General features: G+C 52.4%; 1 protein-coding gene across 2 annotated transcripts; it reads right to left on the bottom strand.

Moving 5' to 3' along the window:
- Positions 1-502: 502 nt before the first annotated feature.
- Positions 503-24,292, bottom strand: LOC140897827 (killer cell lectin-like receptor subfamily B member 1B allele C). Of its 2 annotated transcripts, none has more exons than XM_073310941.1 (7): positions 24,264-24,292; positions 9,820-9,915; positions 4,626-4,802; positions 3,577-3,731; positions 2,885-2,997; positions 2,133-2,261; positions 503-1,382 (listed from the first exon to the last, which is right to left on the bottom strand). In XM_073310941.1, the coding sequence occupies exons 1-6, from the start codon at positions 24,274-24,276 to the stop codon at positions 2,138-2,140; spliced, it is 678 nt and encodes a 225-aa protein (XP_073167042.1). In that variant the 5' UTR covers positions 24,277-24,292; the 3' UTR covers positions 503-1,382; positions 2,133-2,137. The 2 variants fall into 2 exon arrangements, with proteins under 2 accessions (XP_073167042.1, XP_073167041.1); XM_073310940.1 differs by lacking the exon at positions 24,264-24,292 and adding an exon at positions 14,225-14,377.
- Positions 24,293-27,749: the final 3,457 nt, after the last annotated feature.

The raw sequence follows: 27,749 nt of genomic DNA, 5'->3' as shown, positions 1-27,749 counted from the left end.
GGGAAGGGCTTTTCCCTGGACTCTGCCTAGAAAGGGCAGGGCTCAGCCTGACGTCTCTGCCCTGGGAAGGAACTTGTCTGTCATGAGCACAGTGGAATGTGTGTGTGTGTGAGAGAGAGACATCAAAGAGCTGAGCTGTTCTCTGTCTAGCCATACACAATCCCCAGGAACCATTACTGATAGACAAACTGCAGACAATTACACATGAACCCACACCACCATGCTAAGCATCAAGTATGACACCAGTGGTTAGAGGCTCCAACTGAGATCAGGGCCCCGTTGTGCCGGGCGTTGCCCAGACACACAGCGAGAGACAGTCCCTGCCCCAGCTGAGATCAGGACTATATTGTGGTCCCTTCACCATCTGAACAGACAGGACAGACAAAGGGTGGGAGAGGAAACTGAGGCACAGATTGGGCAAGTGACTTGTCTAAAGTCACATAACACGTCAAAGCCATGGTTCGAGTCGCTCTGTGGCCCATCAACAATAAACACACCCAGCTTTCGCACGGTTTAACAGAAACCTTTAATGTCCCCATGATCATGATGATCCCTAGCTCCGATCTCGAGCTTTGCATCTGTAGATCTCAAAGTGCTTCATGCAGGAAGGTCAATATCAATATCCCCATTTCGCAGATGGGGAAAGTGAAGCACAAGGGCGATGTTTACACGGCAGTTGGACACCTGCGCCTGGCTCATGCCACCTAACCCGGGCTCGAGCGAAGGAGCGGTTTAACTGTAGGGTAGATGCTGGGGCTCTGGTTGGAGGCCACACCGTCTCCCTCTTGTGACAGCACCTTCAGCATGTTGCCTTCGTCCAGCTCCAGGACCAAACCCTGACCGGGCCAGCGCTCGCCAGCCCTGTCTCTTCCGCGGACCGGACAAGCTCTGTCCTGTTGCACTCACAAGCCCAGTTGTCTCGGGGGCGGCTCCTAAAGACACTTGGGTCTGTTTGGAAGGTCAGCTCTCAGCCTGGCCAGCCGCCCTGCCCTCCAGCTTTGCCAGGCCATCTCCTCCTGGGCTGCCGGGCCACGGGGTAACAGGGCGTTCGTTAGCCCCCAGCCGTCCCCGTAGTGCCTCCCTCACTGCCATGGAGCACCCCAATCCGGCTCCTCTGACAGAGACAGTGACCCCGGAGAGCGTCAAATAATGCACAGGGAAAGGTTCCATTTGGGATCGGGGTTGGGGGCACTGATCTACTTAAAGGTGCCCTAAGGAGGTAGCAAGTGGACAGCACATCCACACAGAAACCTCTGAAGCTGAGACCCCATCGTTAGTGACAGGAGTTAACGATCCGTTAGGGCAGGATGGGCAGAGGTGCGTCAGGTCACAGGCTGGACGGGAGCAGTGGGTGCGCCGGGGAAGAGAGCGGAGAGCGGAACCTGGCAGAGAGGTGAAAGGAAATGAATCGGGTGAAATCCAGGGGAAAGCCCAGATCCCCAGCTGGGGTCAATCAGTTCTGCTCCACTGGACACTGAATTGGGGCTGATTTACGTGACCTGGGGCAGACTCTTCTCTCCCAGTCCTGGGGGGGTGTGAGGGATAAATTGCCCCAGGGCTCTGCAGAGCCTGATACCTGCAGCCCAAGCCCTGCCAGCCAGCGCTGGGCGAGGGGGAGGGGCTGGGAGCCAGGACTCCTGGGTTCCATTCCCAGCACTGGGCGAGGGGGAGGGGCTGGGAGCCAGGACTCCTGGGTTCCATTCCCAGCGCTGGCGAGGGGGAGGGGCTGGGAGCCAGGACTCCTGGGTTCCATTCCCAGCACTGGGCGAGGGGGAGGAGCTGGGAGCCAGGACTCCTGGGTTCTATTCCCAGTGCTGGGCGAGGGGGAGGGGCTGGGAGCCAGGACTCCTGGGTTCTATTCCCAAGGCTGGGCGAGGGGGAGGGGCTGGGAGCCAGGACTCCTGGGTTCCATTCCCAGCGCTGGGCGAGGGGAAGGGGCTGGGAGCCAGGACTCCTGGGTTCTATTCCCAGTGCTGGGCGAGGGGGCGGGGCTGGGAGCCAGGACGCCTGGGTTCCATTTCCCACTTTGCCATCAATTCTCGGTGTAATTTGGGCAGGTCAGTGTCTGCCATGTGGTTTCCCCTCGTGTGACACGGGGATAACGGTGCCGCGCTCTGAGGTCTCCCCCGTACCCTGCTCAGAGCGGGACGGCGTCTCGCTGGCAAATCGACTGAAATGCAGAGCTGCAGGTGTCAGAACCAATCCGATTTCTGTTCACCATCCCACAGCTGTTCCCCTCAGCCGGGCCTGACACCGGGAGCCTGCGGGACAGAGGAGAGGGGCCCTGTCAGCCTGTGTGGGTCCATCACACGCAGTCGGTAGCGGCTCTTCCCTGTTCCAACGGGATCCGCAGCCGTCGTCTCCTCCAGCTCTGCCCTGGGGGCTGCCCTCTCTCCCCACTGTCAGGGCCCTGGCCAGGGTCTCGAACGGCCTCTCCCTGCCCAGAGCCCAGGGACCTGCTCCAGCCTCCTCCTCCCCGCTGGGCTAGACCCTGTCCATCTCCCTCCCCTGCTCCGCGTCCCCTCCCCACCGGGCTGGGCCGACGCTGCCCCCTCCTGATCCCCTCCTGCCTCTCTGGCGGCTCTGTGTCTCCCCCTCCCCCCTGCCCCATTGTCTGGGGGATCCCCAGGGCTCTGGCCTGGCCCCTTTGCTCTTCTCCCTCCACACCCCAACTCTGGGAGACGTCCCCCGCCCCCAGGGCTCCAGCTTCACCTCCTCTGGGGGCCAGGGGGGGAATAGAAGGGTCTTTGTCATCACCTTACACTGAAAATGACTTCCCCCAAAGTCCTGACCTTCCCCCAAACATCCCCTCCCCCCATCTCTGTCCCCGGCCCCTGCTGCCCACGGAGGGGAGGGAAAGGGTTTGACTCAAGGAATCACTCACAGGGTCTGATCCAGCGGGGAGCCGTCCAGCCAGGTCCAGACCTTTTCCGGGGAGGGGCGGGACAGTCCGACCCAGAACTGATACGTGCCTTGTGTCAGGGCCTGGAGGGACTCCTGCAGGGAGTGTGGGACAGGCAGCTGGGGACCAGAACCTGCTCTCGGCTCTTTTCTTGCAAATCCAAGTTCTCAACAACTTTAGCCCCAGAACTACTGTCTGGCTGTCCACCTATCCCTGTACACACCTATCCATCCCCACGCATACCTGTCCATCTCGCCAAGTATTCCCCATGTAGACTCTTCTGTCCACCCAGCCCCACACCTACCCCCTCTCTCTGTAGCCCTCAAGCCTCATAACTCTCTCTCTCTCTCTCACACACACACACTCACACTCAGCCCCTCTCTCCAGCTGAGTTGTGTTGGGCGCATCCCAGAAGGGGGAGGGCACCGGTAGCTTTAATCCACCATTGTCAGTCCCTGATCTCAGGGCTGGTGATTTAGGCTGAGATTTGTCGTAGCTGCCTAGGGGATTTGGACACCCTGATATTAACAATTCATGAGAATGGGGTGTCCAAGTCCTTTAGGCAGCACTGACAATCCTAGATCTACCATGTAGCATATACGAGTCCTCGGACTCTCTACCCAGGGCCCAGGCCTGCAGGGGCAGCTCCCGCAGGATGTTACCGTCCCCTTTACCAGCTCCTCCTTGTCCCGGATCACCAGCAGCTGGGAGCCCCTCGCTGAGCAGTCGGAGCGGCTCTCGCTCCACGTTTTACTTCCACTGCCGACCCAGTAGCACTTGTCCCCATGCAGCTGCCAGTCCGTGGGGCAGAGTTTGCACCCGGAGCCCCCTGCAGAGAGACAGGATTCATTAATGCTCTGAGCCCTCTGGGCCTCATTCCCGGCTACTCCCTTCCTGCGACTGGGGCTGGGATGGGGATAAAATGGGTTTGAATCCCCTTTGTGCTCCCTGAAATCTGGGGTTAGGCCGGGCCTTGCCTGGTTCCTGGCGTCAGTTAGAGCAGCCTCGGGGCTGCTCTGCCTTATCCATTGCTCCCATATGGGCCCTGGGGAGCAGAGAATACCCATAGTGCACTGCCACCCACGCCAATCTGCTCCCTACTTTGGGGGTTGGGAACAGAGTGTGTGAGGGGCTCTTACTCCAGCCCCACCCTAGGCAGGGAGGTCTCCAGGGCAGAGGAGACCTCATGGGGCTATTTGCATCCATTTTAAGGCTACATTATTCTGCCAGAATGGCCTAGAAGGGGCTTAGGACAACTGAAGATGCGTTGGGGGCTGGTTAGTGGAAATCTAACAGGATATGGGAGGGGAGGTGGTAACTGGGGAGCACAGGAGAGAAGGTGGGATCCCAGGGATGGCTGGCAATGGGAGGGGGTGAGTCCATGAGACCGTCTCTCTGCTGGGATCTGTCCCTGCTCTGCAAGCATTTGTCCATCCTGGTATTAGATTATTTTAAGACCCCCCCCCCTTGAGCAGTACCAGACATGGCCACTAGATGTCGCTCGCCCCCCCCCCGTCTCAGCAGAGCCCTCACACCCAGTCCCAGCTGAGGCAGGTCCATTCCTAGCCTGGCACCCAGCCGGGCTGGTGGCTAGATCGGTGCAGCCAGCAGGGGGCGGCGTGTCCCTGCCCTGCAGGATCCCCACGGGCTGGGACGGCCGCTGGGTTTCCACTGGCCGTGCCCGGGGCGGAGGGCGGCTCAGAGACACAGGAGCTGGGGTTACCTGCTGGGCCGGGCTGGGCCGGGGGGCACAGCTGGGATCGGAAACGCTCCAGGCGGGCGCTGCATTCTGCCGTGCTGCGGTCTGCGCTCCCAGGGGGTGTCGCTGTATCTCTGCTCCCGGCTCCCTCGCTCCCAGGGGCTGACGGGGTCCATCCCTTCTCGGACATCAAGTGGGAAACTGCAAAGCAGCGTCGGTGGGAGTGAGGTGGCGGGTCAATGTGATGGGGAGTTGCTGGGGAAAAGCACCGGCTGAGACACAGGGCCTGGCCCAAAGCCCACTCAGCCCCACCTTCATCGACTCCCATGGGCTTCAGAACAGCCCCAAAGGGCCACAGTCCAAAAGAGTGGCTTGGGATTGAAAATCAGTGGGAGCTGGGTGCCTAAATCCCTTGGGCCTCTTTGCAAACCCACCTCATCTTTGCATCTAAGTTATCCAGCCCCCATCAAAGCAGTATCAAAACACCTCAGAGTCTTTGCTAGATTTTGCCTCCCAGTCGCACCCTGTGAGGCAGGGCACAGGGCTGTTATCCCCATTGTACAGGTGGGGAAACTGAGGCACAGAGCTCTTCACAGTGGTGTGGACCAGCCTGGGTTCCGAGCCGGGACAGACCACCTCAGCCGCCCCTCTGGGGCTGCAGGTTCAATACAGTGTAGCCCTCCTCACTGTGCGTCCTGCCCTGGAGAGAGGAGGGTCCGGGAGCCACGTGGGCGGGGATGTGAGATCGCACAGGAAGCCGAGACTCTGGGCTGAAGCTGTGTGGGAGTCAGGGCCGGGGTCACAGCGTCCGGCGTCAGGGGCTCTCTGCTGCTGTGGAAGTTGGCTCAGTGAAAACAGGCCTCCCAGAAGCCTCCCCCTCCAATGCAGCCACCCAGAGGGGCACAACCTGTCTATTGCGGAGTTTATCTGACCCCTGTCACTTGTTGTCTCTGTCCTTCACCCACATTCCCTATGAAGAAGGGGAGGATCATGGGGACAGATTGTTCAAGGGGTTTAGGCACTTAAAGCTGCAAAGAGACTCCAAGTGGGGTTTTCAGAAGCACCTAGGCCCAGATCCTCAACAGGATTTAGGTGCCTAACTCCTGTGGGTGTTGGGCACCTAAATACATTTGAGAACGTGGGCCCTAGGAGCCCAATTCCCATTGACTTCAATAGGCATTAGTCACCGAGTGGGTTGTTTTTCGGCGCCTAGATGCAGTGTTAGGTACTTAAACTCCTGTGGAATTCCAGCCTTAAGGGACCAGCCCAGGGTCACACGGGGAATCAGTGGCAGAACCAGGAACAGGTCCCAGAGCTCCTGAGTCCCAGATTAGCACCAAAACCAGTGGCCAGCCTTCCTCTCGGGATGCCTGGGAGCTCCTGCCCCGTCCCACCATCCTGCGGCGAACAGCCAGCTCTGTCTGACACATCAGTCTGGCGATGGGAACACGACCTTCAGGGGGAAACATTCCCAGCCACATTTTGGGGACGCCCCTTCTCCATTTTATCCACCAGCTACATTTCCTCACTATTACGTGCTGGGGACAGTTGTATGGAAACGCCCACGGCTGACGAAAAGCTGGGGGTCCACTAGGATCATTTCCCCCTGCCCCCAGATTTTGAAGCAAGTGGAAATGTTTCAAAATTTGAAATTACAACAATCCCTTTACAACTCCCCAGCCGGTGGTTCAGCCGAGTGCCCAGCGTGATCAATGGAAAGGCAGCGTGAGGAGGAAATCGGGATTCAGACTTAGCTCTGCCGTATGACCTTGGCCAAGTAAATTCAACTTATTTGCTTTGACTGTCTTGTCTACTGAGATTCTGAGCTCTTGGAGGGGCAGGGACTGTCTCTCCCTGTGGGTCTGAACAGCTCCTGGCACAACGGGGCCCTGATCTCAGCTGGGGAAGGGACTGTCTCTCCCTGTGGGTCTGTACAGCTCCTGGCACAACGGGGCCCTGATCTCAGCTGGGGCAGGGACTGTCTCTCGCTGTGGCTCCGTGCAGCGCCCGGCACACCGGGGCCCTGATCTCAGCTGGGGCAGGGACTGTCTCTCCCTGTGGGTCTGAACAGCTCCTGGCACAACGGGGCCCTGATCTCAGCTGGGGCAGGGACTGTCTCTCCCTGTGGGTCTGTGCACCACCCAGGACAATGTGGCCCTGATCTCAGCTGGGTTACTAGTGCAATGTTAATAAAACTTTCCATTGACTTAGATGACCTTTGAAGTTGAATCGCCCCCTCACTGCCCAGTCTAGTGTGGAAACAGCTCCTGTCCTCATTTTACTTCCTCTCCTGTACCACAAAGAGAAACCACCTATGTCGCTCCGGCCACCCAAGTAAACAAGGTTACAAACAGGGACAGGGCAGCAAACGGCATCTTCTGCCCAGAGCCCAGCTGGCTCCTTACAGCCCAGCACAGACACATTCTAGGCTGCAGCTAGGCCGTAGCCCCTCGGACCAGCCTTCTCTTTCTGGTATTATATCTATGACTGTGGAGCCGAGAGGCCCAGCTGTGCCCAGACACCCAGCGAGAGACAGTCCTGGCTCCAGCTGAGATCAGGGCCCCGTTGTGCCAGGCGCTGCCCAGACACACAGCAAGAGACGGTCCCTGCCTCAAAGAACTTGCAATCTGCTTAGATGAAGGAGGCACGATCTCCATTTTTTCGATGGGGAAACTGAGGCCCAGAGCACTTGCCCACAGTCACACAGGGAGTCTGTGGCAGAGTCAGGAATTGATGCTAGAGCTAAGAGCGGCTTACAGCCAAGTGGAGGGTATTTAATGTCAGTGTGAAGGTGGTGCTCCTAAATTCCTTAAGGGCTTCTGAAAATCTCCCCGTAAATGGACAAGGCAAATCATCGGCTGGGGAGGGAACGGAAACACAAAGGCAAAGTGCCTTGTGCAAAGGCCACCCAGCAGATGTGGAAACAGAACCCAGGTCTGTTAAAGACAATATCCTCTTTCTACAGGTCTGGTGCACTCCCTGTGTCTCCATTGCTGTGACTATCTCTGGGGCTGTGTATGTATTAGAAAGAGTCGGTCAAAAAATCCGAATTTATGTGCCACAGGCAATTCCAATATTTCAGCATTTGTTTTTGCCCTGAATTGGGACGAAAAGTCAAAGTATCAAAAGCTTGTTTGTGGAAGGAAAAATTCAGAATCAACCTGATTGGGAAGCATGAAATGTTTCACTTCAGGTGGGTTCAATATTGACCTGCCGCTGCCTAGGCTGCTGGGAGTTGTAGTTTCGTGCCTCATGCTGCTGTTCCTCCTTATGGACTAGGCTCCCTGGCTGGACTACATCTCCCATGATGCACCGCAGGCGTGGGACTCCCAAGGTGCACTGCAGTGACACAGCCGGAGCGGAGATATATATACATGTGTAAGCCCCAAGGTGCTTCCCTAGGTTCCTGGGGCTCTATGTGCCAGTAGCTCAGGGAGAGGCGTTGTCCCTGGGAGGAAGGCGACTCCCAGGTTAGAGACCTTTGTTGGGAGGGGGGGTTTGAGCATTGGCCTGCTAAACCCAGAGTTGTGAGTTCAATCCCTGAGGGGGCCATTTAGGGATCTGGGGCAAAAACTGGGGATTGGTCCTGCTTTGAGCAGGGGGTTGGACTAGATGACCTCCTGAGGTCCCTTCCAACCCTGATATGCTGTGTGTGTGAAAACTCCCCCCACACAGCCTGGCTGAGTTTAGCCCCCATCTCCCTAGGGAAAATCAGCCACCCCATGGCACCACTGCTCTGGCTGCTAGCCCGGGGCTGCCGCTGGCGGGGAGCGTGGCTGAGTGCTGGGGTGGGAGACTGAAGTAAGGATTTTTAGGCTAGTTTAGTAACCTACCCCCGGAGCCGTACACCCCTTGGAGGTGAGGAGAAATCCTGGGAGCAGCAGCAGCCTGACCCCTGCCTGAAGAGGACGTCTGCCCGCAGTGATCATCAGCCCCTCCGCAGTCCAGAGCCATCTCTGACCGTGAGGATCCGGCGTGGAGTTGTGAGTCGCCATCCTTCCGTTAGCTAGTCAGGGAGATGGTTCGGGAGAAACCCCCCCTACTCCTGGGAAATGTGCCCTCAAGCCAGCGGGTCTGGGTTTGGGGATTTTATAACCTGCTGCCTATTAAACCCGTGGCGGGACTGACGGCCTTATCCCACGCTTGAGTCCTTTGGGCTGCACTGAGCCCAGTCAGCCACGCTGCTAACAGGCACAGATGATATCGTGGTCACAGGTCGTCAAGGGCCCCTACAAGTACGCACCCCAACGGGGCACTAATTTCACCTTGCTAGATTGCTAGATCAGGTCACGTGACTGGGGAAATTCATGGGTATTATCAGCGTGGACACCGGTTTCCCCTGGAATAGTGTTATATTTATCTCCTGTCTAATATAATGACAGTGTGGAATATATTGTATGTGTCTGTGTTATTTCTTGGGAGTCTCCAGCTAACTGGCAAGTAAGTGGGGGTTACCCTGGGCTGAGAATTTTCCTCCCAAGCTGCCCTGGTGACCCTGCCAGGCAGGAGTGAGGTGGGTAGCGGCACCGGCAAATAAATTCATACGGGAAGCAAATAAAAATGTTACACCCTGGGGAGCGGGAGGCGGGATCCAGAAGAACCCAGGCCCGTCCCTCAAAACGCGTCAGGGGATTGGTGCTAAAGAAGGTAACCGGGGGGATAGGGAGCACACACATATAGCAAAATCCAAATTTCCTTTTTTAAAACACACATTTGGATGACAAATTCTCAACCAGGGCTCGTATTGGAGTTGGCTGAAATTTTTTGCTAATTTTAAAATGTCTATGTAAATTTGAAACAAAAAATGAGGGAAAATGTTGATGAAACGGTCACCCAATTCTCCCCACTCCCTCCCTTTTTTTCAGCCAACTTACAGAGCTTTTCAAATTCTGAGCTTTCAGAATTTAGGGGGATCTTTTGAATTTTGAACAGAGGGTGACAAGGATTTTTTTAAAAATATATCAGTAAATTCCCCCCCTTATTTTTAACCAGTTCCAGTGTATGCCTGGATCTATCTAGTTTTCCATCCATCCCCATTCACACCCATCTCCCTATATATTTAATTTTCTCTCTACGTTACAGTCAAGCTCTTCGGAGCATCAAAAAAATGTACCAGCTAGTGGGAGGGGCTCCACAATGGAGTGCTGGAGGGACAGGCTAATCCATGCTATACACTGATGGACCCGCACAAATAAACACGGAGCTGTCAGCTACTCACCCCAAATCCCCAGCGCTATCACAGCCATCACCAGGACAACGTTCCCAATCCATCCGACCCACAGCGCTGTCCGATGCCACCGGGGACTCGGGGGACCTGTAAGAGCCAACGTCTGGTGAAAAACAATCGGAACCTGGTGTACGAAAGACCGTTTCAAAGAAAAATACATCCCCAGCGTGGGTAGAATCCGATGCCCACAGGGAGTTGATTACAGGATTGGGGCCTATACACTCCCCTGTTCATCTGGTTTCCCTTCGTAGGCCAGTCTGGGATGACTGGAGAGCTGTCTGACTTTTAATGTAAAGGCAATGGGGTGAAATTTTGGCCCTTTTCTTGAAAATGGGAAATATGAACATTTAGGAAAATATGAACATTTTCTCAATATTTTACATTTCCCACATTTTTAAATGACCTCCCCTTTTTTTATTCTTCACCATATTTGTTTGTTGTTTTTCAAGTTCTTTTTCTGTTTGATTGCATTATTCTTAATTATTGTCTATTGTGTTCATTATGTATATTGTCAATTTGCATACCTTGGCTGTACCGTGCACGCCAACGGAAAGTCCAGGAGGAAATAATGTCACAAATTGGCAAGGTAGCAGCTGCATGGACCAGCTTAAACACGATTCGGTCATTGCAAATCTACAGTTTAAAGACCAAACTATGAGTATTCAGCTCAAATGTTATTTCCACCCTAATGCATAGATGTGAAAGCTGGAAATCCACCAAAGGCATAGACAGATGTCTAAATACCTTGGAAAGCAAATGCCTTAGAAAATTACTAGACATTAAATGCAATTAATTAATAACAAATGCCAAGAGTCCAACATCACCTGCTCTCTTAAGTTATCCAGAACAGAAGTTGGAAAGATCTGGGATGTGTTTTCTTTGGCCACTGTTGGCAGACAGGATATTGGGCTAGATGGACCATTGGTCTGACCCAGTCTGGCCGTTCTTAGGTTAAGAATGAAGCAGAGCATTGGCCATCGGGCAGCTGGAAGAACATGCAAAGGGGGCCTAGCAAAGGATCCCTCCATCGAGCTGTCCTCCGAGAGACAGAGAACGTACAGAACATGACAACCCCAAATACAGGCAAAGAGCAGCCCAGGTTAGCCAGGGATGGTGGAGTCTGGGTCGTGCCCTGAGCAACCTACAATGGCCCGGGCAGGATTCGGCATCACTATTATTACTTTGCTTTCCCAGCTTTGATTTTCTCAAAGGTTTCCCATTTGCAACTTTTTTGGCTGGAAACATTTTCCCATTTGTAAATATCTCTAGTTCGGTGCTTTCTCTTTGCATTTTCAAGGTTTAATTACTATGTTGCATGGCCAGCTTAGCCAAATGACATTATTATTTCAGACTTAACATCTTTCAATCTTGAAGACAGAGAACCACAGAAATGTAGGGCTGGAAGGGACCTCAAGAGGTCATGTAGCCCACCTTCCCCCTCCCTCACCCCTCACGGAGCTAGGACCATATTTACCCCTACACCGTCTGTGACTGGTGTTTGTTTAACCTATTCTTAAAAACCTCCAATGACTGAGTTTCCACAACCTCCCTAGCTAACCTGTTTTAGTGCTTAACTACCCTTAGCGTTAGAAAGTTTTTCCTAAAATCTCCCCTAAATCTCCCCTGCTGCAAATTAAGCTGATTACTATTTATCGTACCGTCAGTGGCCATGGAGAGCAATTGATCTACACCCTCTTTATAATAACCTTTTTCATACTGGAAGACTGGTCGCATTTCCCCCCTCCTCCGTCTCTCCTCTAGACTAAACACGTACAGTTCTTCAACCTCTCCTCGTAGATCATGTTTTCTAAACCTCTTCTAAACATTTCTGTCTTGAAATCAAAACATTTCAAAATGATGATGTTTGAGAACAAAAAATGGTGATTAAAAAGATTCCATGGAAAAGGTCCAAGAACAAGAATATCTGCCCTTGTCACAAACTGATGGAACTAACCACAGTTTAACTACGAGCTACTCAGAGATTCCCAGGCCGGAAGGGACCATTCTGGTTGTTTTGTCTGTCCTCCGGTATTACACACGCCAGAGAGCATCCTCAAAATAATTCCTAGAGCTGATCTTATAGAAGAATCACCCAGGGTTGATTTAAAACTTGTCAGTGATGGCGAATCCACCATGACCCTTGGTAAAATGTTCCAATGATTAATTCCTCTCCCTGTTAAAAATTTACATCTTATATCCAGTCTGAATTTGTCTAGCTTCAACTTGCAGCCATTGGATCTTGTTAGAACCTTTCTATGCTAGATTGGAGAGCTTGTTATTCAATATTTTTCCTCATGTAGATACCTATAGACTGTCATCAGGTCACCCCTCAACCCTCTCTTTATTAAATAGATTGAGCTCCTTGAGTCTATCACTACAAGGCAGGTTTTCTGATCCTTTAATTATTCTTGTGGCTCTTCTCTGACCCCCTCTCCAATTTAGCAACATCCTTCCTGAATTGTGGGCACCAGAACTGAACACAGGATTCCCGCAGCGGTTGCAGCAGGGCCAAATCAAGAGGTAAAAAAACCGCCCTGCTCCTACTCGAGATCCCCGTTTATGCATCCCACGGTCGCATTAGCCTTTTAGGCCACAGTGTCACACTAGGAGTTCATGGTCAGCTGAGTATCCACCCCCCCTTCCTGAATCCTTTTCAGAGTCCCTGCTTCCCAGGACAGAGGGCCCCATCCTGTAAGCGTGGCCTGCATGCTTTGTTCCTGTTGGACTCAATCATGTCAGTTAGGGCCCAGTTCAACAAAACATCCCTATTCAGCAAAGAACTTGGACGTGGGTTTAACTTGAACAGTGTGCTCCGGACCCATTGACCGTAATGGGGCTTAAGGAAGTGGTTAACGAGAGGCACGTGTGTTAAGTTCTGTGCTGAATTGGGGCCACAGCATAAGGAAGAATAATTCTAATCAAAGACAGCATCTGTAGGTGACAATCTCTGGCCTGGGTTACGGGGGTGGGGGGGAACAGACTTGACGATCAGAGTGACTCTTGGACATGCAACGTGTATGAATCACGTTGCGCCTAGCAAGAGACATGCCCTGCCTTGAAGACGCTGGGTGCACGGGATGAAATTCACCCCTGTGTAGAGAACCCCCACAAAGTCCAGACACCACTCTAGTCCTCTTTCGCAGGCTGGAAGTTGGGCATTGGCCTTTGCACTTGGCCCTCTGCAGAGATGTGAATTTCCCCCACCGAGGTTGGGAGAGGAAACAATAGCTTAAATATAGCTGCTGTGAAGTCACGGCTGCCCAGAGCGAGTTGAGAACCGTAGCTTCTCGAAGAGTTTCTTAAGAAGCGTGCTAATGCTGTGCATTGCAGAGATTCTGTGCAGCAGGGGAAGTGCAATCCCGGGGCTCGTGATTCTGGGCTTCTCCAAATCAGTCCCAGGTGTCAATTAGAGCAGCCCTGGGGTTGCTCTAATTTATGGACAGTCCCGAGAAACTCGGATTATCTGGAGCAGCAGAAATTCTCCTTACTGCTCCCAGGCCCACCCCTGCTGGAAACTGTTCTCTGCTAGGGTTTTTCTGGGGGGAGGTACTGTAGCATGTGACTGCCCTACGCTGTACCTGCAAATTCTCCTCTGGCCACTTGCAGCAAAATCCTGCCCCTGTGTGCTGCAGATGTGGGGTGTGAGGGCCGAGGCAGGCTGGGTGCTGAGCTGTGTACGGAAAACTGGCTCCAGCTCTGGGGGGCTGAGCACCTGACCAAAATAAGGACCCACCATGTCCAGATTCCCAGTGCAGGGGCTTACCCCGGAAGCTAGCCTTCCCCGCCCAGCCAGCGCTCCTCAGCTTTCGAGTAGCAGCTCCGTGGACCATTACAGAGGATGCCCAGAGGCAGCATTACGGTTGTGTGTACCGGTTTTCCTCGGAAGGAAGAGTCAATTACGGTAGCACCCTGAGAGGCTGTGTGAGATCAGGGCCCTGTTGGGCTGGGGGCTGCAGGAGCATATAGCCAGAGACAGCCCTCGCTGTCTAGGTAGCACGTAGAGTTCATGCAGTAGCTTTTGTGGCTCATCCCCACTCTAGGGTCGTGTCCGAGCAGTTCAAATTATTCTTGCCAATGCCCTAGTAGCCTGAGTCCGTCATGCAACCATCTATAATTCCACAAGCCCCCAGCGAGAGCTTGATGGGTCGTAACTGGAGAAGTCGTCTGCACCACCCGGGCAGGCAAGTGGGTGCATGGACTTCCCCTTTCCACCCCAGGCTTCTGCACCGAGAGAGCCCCGCACACAGAAGTGAGCAGCTACAGAGAGCTGATCAAAAGTGTTGCAGCCACCTCCCCCAAAGCCAGAAATTCCCCTGGCACAGACCTGCTCTAGGCTTCCCAGCAAAATCCGTCTTTGGGTTTACAGCGAACCCCCCGGGAAATAACGGTCACTTACTGAGAGGCTGAGCTGAAAGGGGCGTCCTGGAGCCAGGAAAGCCAGAGGGGAGGTTCAGATCAGCATAGACTATCTCCCCAGCCATGATGCGAGCAGCTGATACGAGCACCTGGCTGTGCTCTCAGGGCAGCCGGGGCTTGGTCTGTGAATATAATTGACATCAATCCCATGTCAGGAAGTGCCGCCTCTGAGAGCTGAATTCCGCTCCTCTCACATGTGACTGCAAAGGGTCCTGTCACAGCCAGGGCTGTCTGGGTCCTGCAGCCTTAAACCAGTGCAACTGGCCTTGAAATGTAGAGACTGGTGCAGCCTTGGGGCCAGGGATTTCAGAGGCACCGTAGCTTTCAGGTAGCTGTAGGCGGGTCTAGTCACAGGGGCTAAACTCTTGGGCTGGGAATTAAAATTCCTGGCTTTGTTCTCATCTCAGTTCTGACCTGCTGTGTGAATTTGCACAAGTCACTTCTTCCCCCTCTGCTTCAGTTTCCCCGCCTGCTTCGTATGTATTTCAATTGTGAACTCTTTGCAGCGTGGACTCCCTGTGTGTGAAGCACCCGGCACGATGGGGCCCTGATCTCAGCTGGGGATCAACTCCCATTGAAACTAGGTGCCTAAATATCTCTGAAGGTCTGCTCCTAAGTGACTTTCCAAGATGACACACTAAATTTGTGGCAGAACTTTGCAACCCAGGTCTCCTGGGTCCCAGTGCAGTGCATTAACCAGAAGACCATCTTCAGTTCTCTTTTTAACACCACTTGAGGACATTGGTTCAGCCTGGGAATGATTTACCCAGTGCCGCTGTTGTGCCTGGCATTTTGCTGGTGAAAGGTTCACTGAGATGTAGCATTAGAACGGATCAATATCATAGTTCAAAGAGTTCACAGGGACTAATGGAAGAACAAACTAGCTGGACTAGTTATTGACTGAAACCTTGGACGATGTAGTTTGCAAGTGTGGCCTGAGCACGCATCGGAAAATATTACTCTCATACCACAACCGGCCAGCCGAGAAAGCTGTCGTGTGACAGTGGTTAACAAGTATTAACAGGGCTCTTGGGCCAGATCGCAGCTGCTGTGAATTCGCCCTATTTCTGTTGGAATCCATAGGGCCAGAGAGCCCCCCGCCAGAGCAAGGTAATTTTTTTCCAACGTGCGAAGTAATGCACATTAGGAAAACTAATCCCAACTATGCTGACACAATGATGAGGTCTAAATTGGCTGTTGCCACCCAAACAAGAGATCTTGAGTCACCATGGCTTGTTCGCCGAAAACGTGCAGCAGCCGTAAAAGGGTAGCAGTATGTTAGGAAAGGGATAGAAAATAAGACAGACAATATCATAATATATATCTGTGTATAAATCCGTGGTGCGCCTACACCTTGAATACTGTGTGCAGTTCTAGTCGCCCTGTCTCAAGAAGGAGATAGTGGAACTGGAAAAGGTTCAGAGAAGGGCATCAAAGATGATCAAGGGGATGGACCGGCTTCCGTACGAGGTGAGACAAAGAAGATTAAGGCTGCTCATCTTAGAAAAGAGACGACTAAGGGAGGATATGATCGAGGTCTATAAAACCATGGATGGTGTGGAAAAAATGAACAGATAAGTGTTATTTACCCTTTCCCACAACACAAAACCCACGAGTCACCTAGTGAAATTAACAGGCTTCAGGTTTAATACAAACAAGAGGAAATACTTTTTCACATAGCACACATTAAACCTGTGGAACTCATTGCAAGGGGATATTGTGATGGTCAAAAGTACAACTGGGTTCTAAAAAAGAACTGGGTAAGTCCCTGGAGGATAGGTCGATCGATGACTATTAGCCAAGGTGGGCAGGGATGCAACCCCATGCTTGAAATGAACCTAAACCTCTGACTGCTAGAAGCCAGGAGAGGTGGGTGGGGTGAATCTCTCCAAAACTGTCCTGTTCGGTACACTTCTCCAGAAGCTCTGGTACTGGCTAGTATCAGAGACAGGATACTGAGCTAGATGGACCATTGGTCTGACCCGATATGGCATTTCCTATGTAAATTGGCCCTAGCTCCATTGGAACCAATGGGGCCAGATCCCTGCTGTGTATCTGAATTGATTCACTGAGCTCCCCAGGGCTGTGCTGGTTTACACTAGCTGTGGGTTTGGCCCATCGCACTTCAGAGAAGGCTCGGTTGCTATGTGCTGCTAACCACATCCCTATTCCATTGAGGGAAGTGTGTCCTCTTACTTGACATGGCTCTTTCTCATGGTTTCACGCCACCCTTTGGTGTGTTTGGTATAAAGGGGATGTGAGGGGACAGGAAAAGGGGCGTGCAGATTTGAACTGTCCGTTCTCGGTCGAGCCCTCCCATCCCTCAGAGACGCGAATCGACACAGCGGAAAACTCAGCGAGGCGAGAAATAACCCAGCCGGAGGCTCTGGGGTGGAAAGACACAATTTAACGGGAAGGCCACTGGGTGATGTAGAGGCCAAAATGAAGAGCCCTTGAAAGGTGGGGCAGTCAGATATCAGTGCCCCGCTGACGCTAAACACAGCGGCGTGTCGTGTTTAGGAATGAGGTAGTATCTCTTTTAATAGTTTGTGACCCCTCGAATGATGCTCACTGTACCCTTTTATTGACCCCGTTACTGTAACGTCTCTGCATATTCTAGCCTGTGCACCCTCGCAACGCCTCTAGGGAAGCGCTGGTCACCCCGCTTTATAGCAGGGCAACAAAGACCGAAACGAAGGGCCAGATTTTTAAAGGTATTTAAGCACCCACCACCGCAGATAGGGCTCCTAGTAGCATTTTCAAAGCACGCAGGGCCCTGGTTCGCAGTGCTGAGCGTCATAACGCCTAAGTGTGCCTGGGGGAACCCCAGCTTAGGGGGGCTCAGGATGTCTGAAACTGGGGTGAAATAGGAGGAGGTGGGGCACCGGCAAATGAGGTACAGAGGCCCCAAGTGTATTTTCATGGGCCTGTCACCTTACAACTTTTGTGAACTCCACCCCTAGCGGCTATTGGAGATGTTCTCTGACCTGTGATATACGGGATGTCAGACTGGATCAGTGGGCCCCAAACTGTGGAGCACATGCAGGAATGTCCAGGGGGATGTGGTGGGCCCCGGGCCAGCCCCCATGGGGAGGGAGAGCCACCTGGCCCCAGTCTGCCCCAAGCTCTGCTTTGGTCCCGCCCCTGGCCGTAGCTGCGGTCCCAGCTCCGCTCTCGGCCACGGCTCGGCCGCCGGTCCCCAGCCCTCGCTCTCGGCCATCAGCCCCAGCTGCGGCTTTGCTCCCAGCCCCAGGCCAGCTGTGACTCCGCTCCCAGCCCGGTTGGGGGCCCGGAGACATTCTATTACTGGTAATGGGAGTGGCGGGGGAAGAGGAAAAGTTTGAGTACCACTGGACTCGATGATCACAACGGTCCCTTCTGGCCTTGGGATGTCCGAATCAGCTGCTTTTTATGCCACGCTCGATGACGTAGCTAGTGCATCACGTCAACATCAGAGAGCCTGTTGCACCCAGTAGCCCCCACCTCCCAGCACCTAACGATGATGATAGGTGCCCGGTGGGGTTTTCAAAAGCACCGAGGGGTGGGGTTCACAGAGGAACCCAGGTGAACGTGAGAACTAGTCATGAGAGGACTGGATTTGAACGGGCCATGAAAAAACTAGATTTGAACCAGTTCTGGGGCCACACAGCTCACTGGAAGAGAGGTCAGATAACCACCGAATATCAGGGTTGGAAGGGACCTCAGGAGGTCATCTAGTCCAACCCCCTGCTCAAAGCAGGACCAAACCCCCATAGTTGCCCCAGATCCCTAAATGGCCCCCTCAAGGATTGAACTCACAACCCTGGGTTTAGCAGGCCAGTGCTCAAACCACTGAGCTATCCCTCCCACCCATGGCGTGCCTCTGTTCAAATTTGCTTCCGCACACGGATTATTTGTAACGGCTACCAGGTTTCAGCCCAGTAATAGCCAGAAGTATGCATTTCTGTAGCCACTGGGCCATGATGCAGCCTCGGATCACGTTCTACTTCGGAAGCCCCTGACTAAACTCATCTGGGAGGCTGACCTTGCTCCGGAATCTGGGTGACTCCAAATAGCAACCATGATGTTCCACGTAATTAAGTTTCAGAAGTGGTGTGATGAAGCTAGCCAGCATGGAAGGGGTAAAGGAGAGTCTTTGGGCCCAGCGAGCCCTGGTCTGTTATACCTGCAGCCAATGCCTGGCCTGGGAAGGGGAAAAAAGGAAGGAGCCTGGCCCATTTCGGGGCTGGCTGGTGAAGAGGCAGGAGCTGGCTGCCTCCCTATCTGAGGGGAAGGTGCACTAGCCTGCCGGCTCAGGCCACCAACAAGGAGTAAAAACCATCTCCCCGGTCGAGGGAGACTGGGAAGGGAACCGAGGAGCCTCCAGTCACTGAGGGAGCGAACCCCAGAGACAGTGTGGGGCTTGCCCTCACCAACATGCAGCTGCCCTGCCTGAAGGACCTCAGCAAGGTCCCACCCAAGACCGAAGAGGGGATCCAACGTGAAGCAACCCACCCAGCAAACAGGACTGGAGGGGCCACACCCCCAAACTGAACAGACATTGGTAGGAAGTAGCTCAGGGCAGCAGATTTTTACTCCCTACTAAGAGGGCCTTGACGTGTACAGGGGCCTGGGATGGGACTCCGTGGCGAGGGTGGGCCCAGGTCCCTGTATTCCCCACCCCTCTCCGGCCTTAAAGACTGAGGCTCCTCAACCAAGCAGTGGGGCTGAGAGCCACGTGCCCTAACCCCTAGGCCACCTGGCCCTCCAAGCCACCTGTTACACATAGGTGCCTTAAATAAATCCAACAGAAAGTCGGCTGGTGACATAAGAAGTGATACTTGCAGGCAAAACAGTCACGAAATGATAAAGGATCTGGCCTTGCTAGTATTTCATCAGAACTGCTAAAGAGGGGAGGTCCGGATTTCATTCACTGTCTTCACAGAATCCTTTAAAATGTTTGGGGAACAAGTCACTTTCCAGAAGATTGGGGAAAGGACTGCAGTATCCCTTTTTTACAAACGGGAGAGCGACCAAATTGCTCAAATCACATCATGCTGCTGTCAGACCCAGCGAAGGTGTTGATCATCATACTCCTGAACCGACTGAAAAACTGGCTCATCCCTAAAATGAACGACAATCAGTGTTGCTTCATTATAGGTTGACTTGCAATCCGTGCTATATAGGCCTTGTGGAATGTAATTAAAAATGACGAGAGTAACAAAGGGAAATTAGCATCACCTTTATAGACTCTTCTCGCAGTGCTTCCATTGTCACTGTGGTTACTGTTACATCAGTATGGGGCACCTGACAATTTAGTGTCCCTAGTGAGTGATTTTACTGGGGTACATTTTCGTTGTGTGATTGTCAACAGCTGTATTACAGACTGGTTTTCCATAGAATCAGGAGTACACCAGGGATGCAGTCTCTTGCCTACTTTATTTAATGTTCTAATAGATTATCTGATGCCAAAGTAGGAGATGTGAAATATGAAGATTAATCTTTAAAGGATTTTGAGTATTCAGAGGATATTGCCTGATTTGGAGAGACAACAGCTTATGGTGGAAGAGCTGCAGACTGTATGGGACGTCAGATCAATGGTGATCAAACTAAAGGTGTGCACGCCTCCTAGAAATGGAAACGGACGACTTGCCAACACTGCAGGTAGATGGCAATGATACCAAATGAGTGAATAGCTTTATTTCTCTAGGTAGTCAATTGGCAACCAGAGGTTCTCTAAAGACGTAAGTCATGCTTTGGGTCCTGCATCGATGGCCCTTCAGTATCTTCAAAGGCCCCTGTTTGGGTGGCAGGATAGCTGTGTGATAACTCAGGTAAACATTCAATGCAGTGGCGGTGACAACCCGGTTCTATGGAGCTTGTTAAAAACAGCTGAGGAGAGAGAATGAAACAGTTTTCGATGTCAAAAATTACGGCATATTCTTAATGTCCGTTGGCTTGATTTTTGTCATAAGCGAGGAGATACTTAGACAACCCCTGCAAGTTGCAGCTTACACCAGTTGAGAATACGACCGTTGCAATGGTGGGATCATGTCCACCGTGCAAATGAAGATACGCATCTACAGAAGGTTTACGGAGCATTGGTGGAAGGAAATACACCATGAGGTTGGCCATGAATGAGGTTGGAAGACACAATTTTGAGGGCTGTAAGAAGGCTAAAGCCTCCCATACTAACTCTTGATGAAAGAAGGAGACTTGCAGGTGGTCATTCATGTAGAATGGACTCCCATCTCAGCACCATGGCTGCATTTATAGCCACGTGAGTCTGGACTCTGCTTCTACAGCACCCGGCACAATGGGGACCTTATTTCAGCGGGGGCAGGGACTGTCTCTCACTGTGTGTGAAGGGGATTATTTAAGTGGGCAAAAGTGGAAGGTTTTCTTTGGCAAGACACAAAATTAAGTATGGACACAGGCTGTGCCAACAGAAGGAAAGTTTTCCCTGATAAACTTCTTAGGGTTGACCATGCCAAAGAAGGAAATTTAAATCTGCAGAGATGACTGGCTGGAAGCAGAAATCTGTGGAGACAGAGAGAGAGAAAATCTGCAGGGATAGGTGAATAAAGGGAAGGAGAGAAAAATCCTGCAGGGGTGGCTAGAAAGAAATCTGTGAAGGTGGCTGGATGGAAGGACGGAAACAGAGACATTTGCAGAGATGGGTGGATGGATCCATGCGGGGTCAGGCTGGGTCGATGGATGGAGCTCTGCAGGGCTGGACACGCAGAGCTGCCTGGTGTGTTTTCTCCTACAAGGAAGGAGTGAGGTCTCAACGCCCTGTCGTGCTTGAGGATCTACAAGTGTCACCCTTCTGCCTGGTGACGTTGGCAGCAACGAGGGCTGGGTTCAATATCTAGCAGTTCCTCATAACCCTACAAACAGAACCAGCTCCAGCCCCCACCCAGTATTCTGAGAAAACTTACTCCCAACCCCGGGCATCTCTGCAAGGCAGAACTTCCCCTTTCCCAAGCACAGAGTCTGCGTACAGGAAATGAGAACTTTTATGAAAGGGAACCGAGTGTTAGTTTAGGAAGACATGGTAACCACATGCCAAGACAGGCCACCGTAAACAAACCACCCACCCCAGAGTACGCTGGGCGGTGGCCTTCACCTCAGTGGCTCATCTGACAGTGTGAAAGCCCGGCTCACAGAAGATCCTTTAACGCGCCGCTCCCCTCTCCCTCCATCGCATCCCACACTCAGTCGCTGTCCTTGGCCAGAGAAGGCCCAGCGTTCAGACGGGGCCACCTCCCACCCCTGCCGCTGCAACCGGGCTCACAGTTGCCCCGTTCACTCTGCATTAGCTGCCTGCTGCTAGGCCATTGTTCACTCCACCCCCTGGCCGCTGTGCCATCGTTGACCCCGGGGCCATGGCTTTCTCTGCTGCCGCCCGCCACTCTACGGCACTCTCTGCGATGCCGGGTCTTGAAGTCCCACCCCTTCACCCGGCTCTCGGTGATCTCAGCCGTTAGCCCGGCACCTCACCATTCGTGCAGGCTGGGCCATGACTTTCACTGCCCCACAGCGGGTCTAAGGCTGAGCACCTCGACCTGGCTACCGGTGATTTCAGCTCCAGGGAGCACTGAACTTGACAAAAGACTCTCCATTAAGTCTTATCTGTGCTGTGTTTAAACAGTGCGGAGGGGACAGGTCAAAGGGCATCAAGGACTCTAAGGGCAGGTTTACACGGCAGACCTGTCTCGGCCAAGGCGCCGACTCCGTGGGTGCTCCCGTCCTGGAGCACCAACACCGGCAGCCAAGCTTCCCTCTCTCCCTGCACTCCACACTCCTGCCTGCCTCCTCCCCCTCCTTCCCCAGGCCTCCTGCATGCCACAGAACAGCTGTTCTGCGGTGTGAGGGCAGCGTGGGGAGGGAGGGAGTGGAGCAGGGACGGGGCCAGCTTGGGGGAGGGACAGAAAGACATGGAGAAGAGGTGGGGCAGAGGTGGAACCTTGGGAGAAGGGGTGGAGTGGGAATGGGGATGGAGGGTGGAGTGGGGGCAGGGATGGGGCTGAATGGGGGTTGAGCACCCCCAGGGAAACCGGCGGCTGTGTATATGGGTATAACTACACCACTAAGGGGTGTAAAAATCCCATCCCCCACAAGCAACTTACTCCCCCTGCCCGGATAGACAGCGCTATGCCTAAGGGAGAACTTATCCTTCCTCTCAGGGAGTTAGATTAACGATACTGATTTGAAAGCGCGCTCTTATTGGTACAGCCGCACTGCTGTACATAAACACAAGCCCTTCACCCATGCCCCCTCTCTCTGCTTTCAGTGGGGTTTGCCCTTCCTACCCCAGGCTTAGCGAGTGAGGTCAGGCTGAGGGTGAACTCCTCACTCCGGGCCGGCTACGCACAGTTCTGCTGCCCTTTACTCACACAAGCAGAAAAGCCACCTTTCATTACCCCTGCACTCAGTAATAAAGAGGTTTGTAACCCAGCACCAGCCAGAATCGATCACTTTGGCGACCCAGCTGCGTTGCTGAATACCTGAGCAGAGTGGGTGTGTCTATGCAAATACAGTCCGGTGCTGAGGTCTTCCCCCCCTCCCCCCCAGCTCATTGCTAGATGCCAGCGGAGAGCTCGTTCAGACCCGGGAAATCCCCCAGGCCCTGTCGAATGAGCCTGCCTCTCAGCTGCTCGCTCACTCCTGTCACTCTCGGCGGTGGGGGGCTGAGAGTGGGGGTCGGGGTGCCTCAGGGAGTTAAGAGAGCCTGGCTATTACCAACACTCAGCACACTCTGCATCGCTTTTAGGGGTGTAAATGAGCACAGCATGGATGCACGCTGCCCCCTACTGCCGGGAGCGGTGAACTTTCCAGGTTGATTTCTACCAGCCGGGCTACTGTTTGTATTTCGTGAAGGCAAAAGTTGCCCCTCGTGCTGAGCCTTGGGCAGCTCGTAGAGTCTGCTGGACTTTGTTCCACAGCCCGCCCGGCTCCCAGGGGAATGTCTACACTGCAAAAAACCCCAGATGTGCAGTAGCAAGTCTCCAGCTCACGCTACAGGGCTACAAATAGCTGTGTGGACATTCCTCCTTGGGCTGGAGCTCAGGGTCTAAGAGGCGGCTGCAGGGTACGGCTGCAGAGTTTTGCGGGGTTTTTGGCACTGCAGACATACCCCAAGAAACCTCTGTCTTTTGCACAATGAGATGTGGATAAAGCTGGGCAAATAATTGGTTTGTTTTGGTACGCTGGCCATTCTGAAAAATAATGCTGACGTTTATTTGGGGTTGAACCGAAAAAATGAAACTCTTTGAAAGTTTTGGTGAATCAAAAAATTGAAGAAGAAAGAATTAATTTGGGGTCAAATTAAACATTTTGTTGGATCCAAAATGAACCGTGGTGTGTTTCTTTTGAGCATTTTAAGCATTTGCTCGGTAAAATGAAAGGAAGTTTTTGAAACTACAAGTCAGGCTGAACCAAAAAAATCAAAACATTTTGTGGAAAAAAGGCCAAAAAAGGAAACATTTTGACTTTTTTGGAGTTCGTTTTGGTTTGTTATTTTTACTGAGACAATTTGGCAAAACCGAGATGAATTTGCCAAATGTCCTGATGTCACTGGATCTGCGTTTGTCTCAGGGAAAAAAAGCTTTGTGTGAAAAACTTCACCAAGCTGTATATACGGAACCTTTGTTTCAGACAGCTCTGTTGTGGTGCTGGGCTTTTAGGTGCCCAATGCATTAAGTGCGTTGGGAGAGCTAAGGCTTGATGTGATGGTTTCTAGGGAGCCAGTGCAGAGAGCAGAGGATGGGAACCCCCGTTGCTAAGCCAACATGATGTCGGGGTTTAAAAGCTCATTATACTGTCCTGTGGGAGCTGGCTCCATGCCCAGATCGATTGCGTTGCTATAGTACAGATAGAAGGTAACCGGAACACATATTGATGCAGCCAGTAATCAGTATTGTCACCCCCAAGTGTTTAAAAATCATGGATCAGGTCCCCAAATAATGAAATTGGCTTCGAAACGATGAGGTTTTTTTTTAAAAATAAATGTTAGAAGATACTTTTATTTGACTTACGTTTTCTGAGCATTTAGGGCCCACTCTGGTCATTTTTTCAAGCTGTCCTATGGAACCAAAAAGGTAAGGAATTTGCTTTATAAAACAAATGCTTAGATTCTTATGTAATCACATGACTCCAGGAGCTGGCACTTTAAGAAAACCATTAAATATTGTGAGGCTTCTGATAGAATTGTGAGAGTTAGCAACACTGACAACTATTTAATTTAATTCTTACCCATGCAACTTTAGCTTGCAGCTAGAGCTAGCAGGAAATCTTTCCTCTCCTGGGGAAAATGCCCATGAAACTGGAGGGAAAAATAATTTTTGTCAAAATTTTCAAGGGGAAAAAATTTGATGTTTTGTAAAAAAACGGAACCCCCCCACCTTGTTTTGTTTTCAGGTTGGCAACAGAAAACTGATTTTTATCTGATATTGATTCCTGCCCCCCCCCCCAAAAAAAAACCAAAAAAACAAAAACCCTGCTGTAAACCAAAAGAAAAAAAAATATCAGCTGAAAACTTAAGCATGTTCAGGTTTTCGCCCAAATTTGTTCTCCAAAGAAAAGTCAAAACTTTTCAGGGAAACCAGAAAATGTCCATTAACCGCCTCCCCTCCCCCATTTAACTGAAAATCCAAATTTCCATCCAAAAATTCTGGTGGTAAAAAGTCAACCTGCCCTAGGGCTGAGGTGAGCAGATTGCAGGACGTCCTGTCAGGCTCGGCTGGAGAAAGCAAGATAATTAGCAGTGAAATGATTCCACCCCATCTATGCTGCATCTGCTTCCTCTTTAACATCAGCTCCTTCCCTTCTACCTCCAGTGACAGCAGCTCATGGTGGGCAAGCAAGGGGCTGTATGAGGTGTTTGTTTTGGGGGGAGCAGGAGATCTGAGCAGAAGAGAGGAGGAGCTGCGTGTATCAGTGACTCAATTGGATCATACAGAACACGTGTATTGAACGGGGCTGTCTCTACATTCATCTCTGCAATTAGCTGCCACCCCTCCGTCAGTATTTTCTATTAATTTTCGGCAGGAGGAAGTGTGCAGGGGATGGAGTCTCAGCGGATTGCTAAAGTGATTTGCAACATCACTGGTGGAAGCAGGACAGAGAGCGATGGGCTCTGGGAGGACTTTGGGAAGCATCAGAGGTTGGAATCAGGGGTTAAAAGCCTCCCACTGGTGGGATGCCCCGGGGGAAGATTCAGTGGGCATTGAGGTACGAGAATCTGTGAGTGTGTCTTCAGGGCCATGCTCCAGGGTGTCAGAGTGTCGGTCCACACAGTGGGAAGTTCCTTCAGAAGAGGGGTGGGCACAAGGGGTCAGGCCAAAGCAGCAAATTGGCAGCCGGAGTACTGTGTCCAGTTCTGGTCACCGATGTATAGAAAGGATGTCGAGAAATTGGAAGGGATCCAGAGGTGAGTGACAAAGATGACCCAAAGGATGGAATGCAAGCCCTATGAGCACCTGAAGGAACTGGGTATGTTTAGGTTGGAAAAGAGGAGACAAAGAGGGCATATGACAGCATTCTTCAAATACTTGAAAGGTTGCCATAAAAAAGATGGAGAAAAGTTGTCACAGCGAGCAGAACAAGAAGCCACGGATTCAAACAACCGCATGGCAGGTTTAGATTAAATCTCAGGAAGTGCTTCCTAACTGGAAGAAGAGCAGGGCAATGGGACAGACGCTTAGGGAGGTGGTTGAAGCTCCTTTGCTGGAGGTTTTCGAATGGAGGCTGGAGCCATCTGCCTTGGATGGTTTAGACACAACAAATCCTGCATTTTGGCAGAGGGTTAGTGTGGTCCCGTCTATGAACCCAGCCCTCTCCTCTCAATGGGTCTGAGCTGGAGGGAGAGGATCTAGCCAGCAGAGGTCGCTGCGTCACTCAGTTCAGAGGGCTGCACAATGAGATTGAGCTAGAAAAAACGGAGACTGGGAATGCTGTGGATGGGGGGCTGGGGGGGGACGGCAGTGAGGCGGTGTGGGGCAGAGTGGGGCACATGCACGTGGGGTGGAAGGAGGACGGTGCAGAAAGTCCTGAGTGAGACCACAGACACAAATCGGAGCTCGGCCTGGCAGATCGGCAAGGAGCTGCTGGATTGTCCCTGGGAGAAAGGACCCTGGAGGGACATGGCACTAAGACAGGGGGGCCCACGGGTTCAATTCCCTTTTCCCCTCTAATCGCCTGCCTTGGGGGGCTGGATTAGCAGCGGCTGCGCTGATCTTCTGTTATAAGCTGATGTCCCAGTGCTCAGGGCATTGGCTCCCTCTGTCTCTGCCAGCCACAGTATGGAGTTATCCACGGCTTACTGGGAATGGGTGGGGTTCATGGGCTGGAGCCGGGGGGCTTCTCTGGCCTTGTGCTGTACTGAGCTCCCCGCTAGGCACACCCTGCTGGGGTGAACGGTTACTAACAGCTGTAGCACCTGGAGACCACAACCGAGATCAGGGCCCCGTTGTGCCGGGCGCTGCCCAGACCCACAGGGAGAGACCGTCCCTGCCCCAGCTGAGATCAGGGCCCCGTTGTGCTGGGCGCTGCCCAGACCCACAGGGAGAGACAGTCCCTGCCTCAGCGGAGATCAGGGCCCCGTTGTGCCCCCACCAGGCTATCAAGTCCCACACAGTTCAGATGTCCGTCCGCCCACTGCCGTGCACGCCTGCCTTCTGCCTTGGAGCTGCACCCGGGAGCCTCAGTGGGGGGGAAGGAGGAGGAGGGAGAGGGGTGCTGATTTCAGGGTGTCCCCCTCCCTGCACCCCATCTCCACAGGGGGGTGGGCAGGCCAAGGCTCAGGACAGAGGGAGCTGGCTGGCAGCTGCTGCTGTGCTATATCTGAACTTGCTGATCTACTTAAGAGGGCAGCGTACTTAAAGGGCAATGCACGCCTCTCTCTTTCTCTCTCTCACTTCCCTCCCAAAACATGCTCATGTTCTTGTTGTTACTTCTTGATACTTCTTTCAAAGTGTGTGATTTTAATTTTTTGACTGGTCTAGGCATTTCATACTTTTTATTTCTCTCTTACGCTTAAATTTAATTCTTTGAGTAGTGAGTTCTAAAATACCCAACCTGTCCTGGCTGGAGTAATTCTCCCTTTGGTAACTTTTAAAAAATATATATTATGTCTAGGTTTTTGGTTTCTACTGGTGATGCACATCCGCACGTTACCTCAATATGGTGCACATAACAAAATTCATTCTGCACATGGGTGAAAAAAATTACAGGGAATACTGTGTGCCGGGCGCTGCACAGACCCACAGGGAGAGGCAATCCTTCCTGCCCCGCAGAGTCTGGCGACCTGAGCTGTAGAGACGTTATGACTTGCCCAAGGTCACACCGGGAGTCTGTGGCAAAGTCAGGAATTAAATCTAAATTTTCCAGGTACCATGGCAACGCCTCGAGCGCCGAGCCAGCCTTCTTCACGACATGGCTGCCCCGGCCCACACTGCTCAACACAACCAGTGTTGGCTTTGTTGTTGGATCAGGGTTGTGTTGGTTTCACAAAAGGTGCATTT

The sequence above is a fragment of the Lepidochelys kempii genome, chromosome 14 (assembly GCF_965140265.1).
Source record: "Lepidochelys kempii isolate rLepKem1 chromosome 14, rLepKem1.hap2, whole genome shotgun sequence".
In the NCBI taxonomy this organism is placed as follows: Eukaryota; Metazoa; Chordata; order Testudines; family Cheloniidae; genus Lepidochelys; species Lepidochelys kempii.
This window is presented reverse-complemented; position numbering and strand designations above follow the sequence as displayed.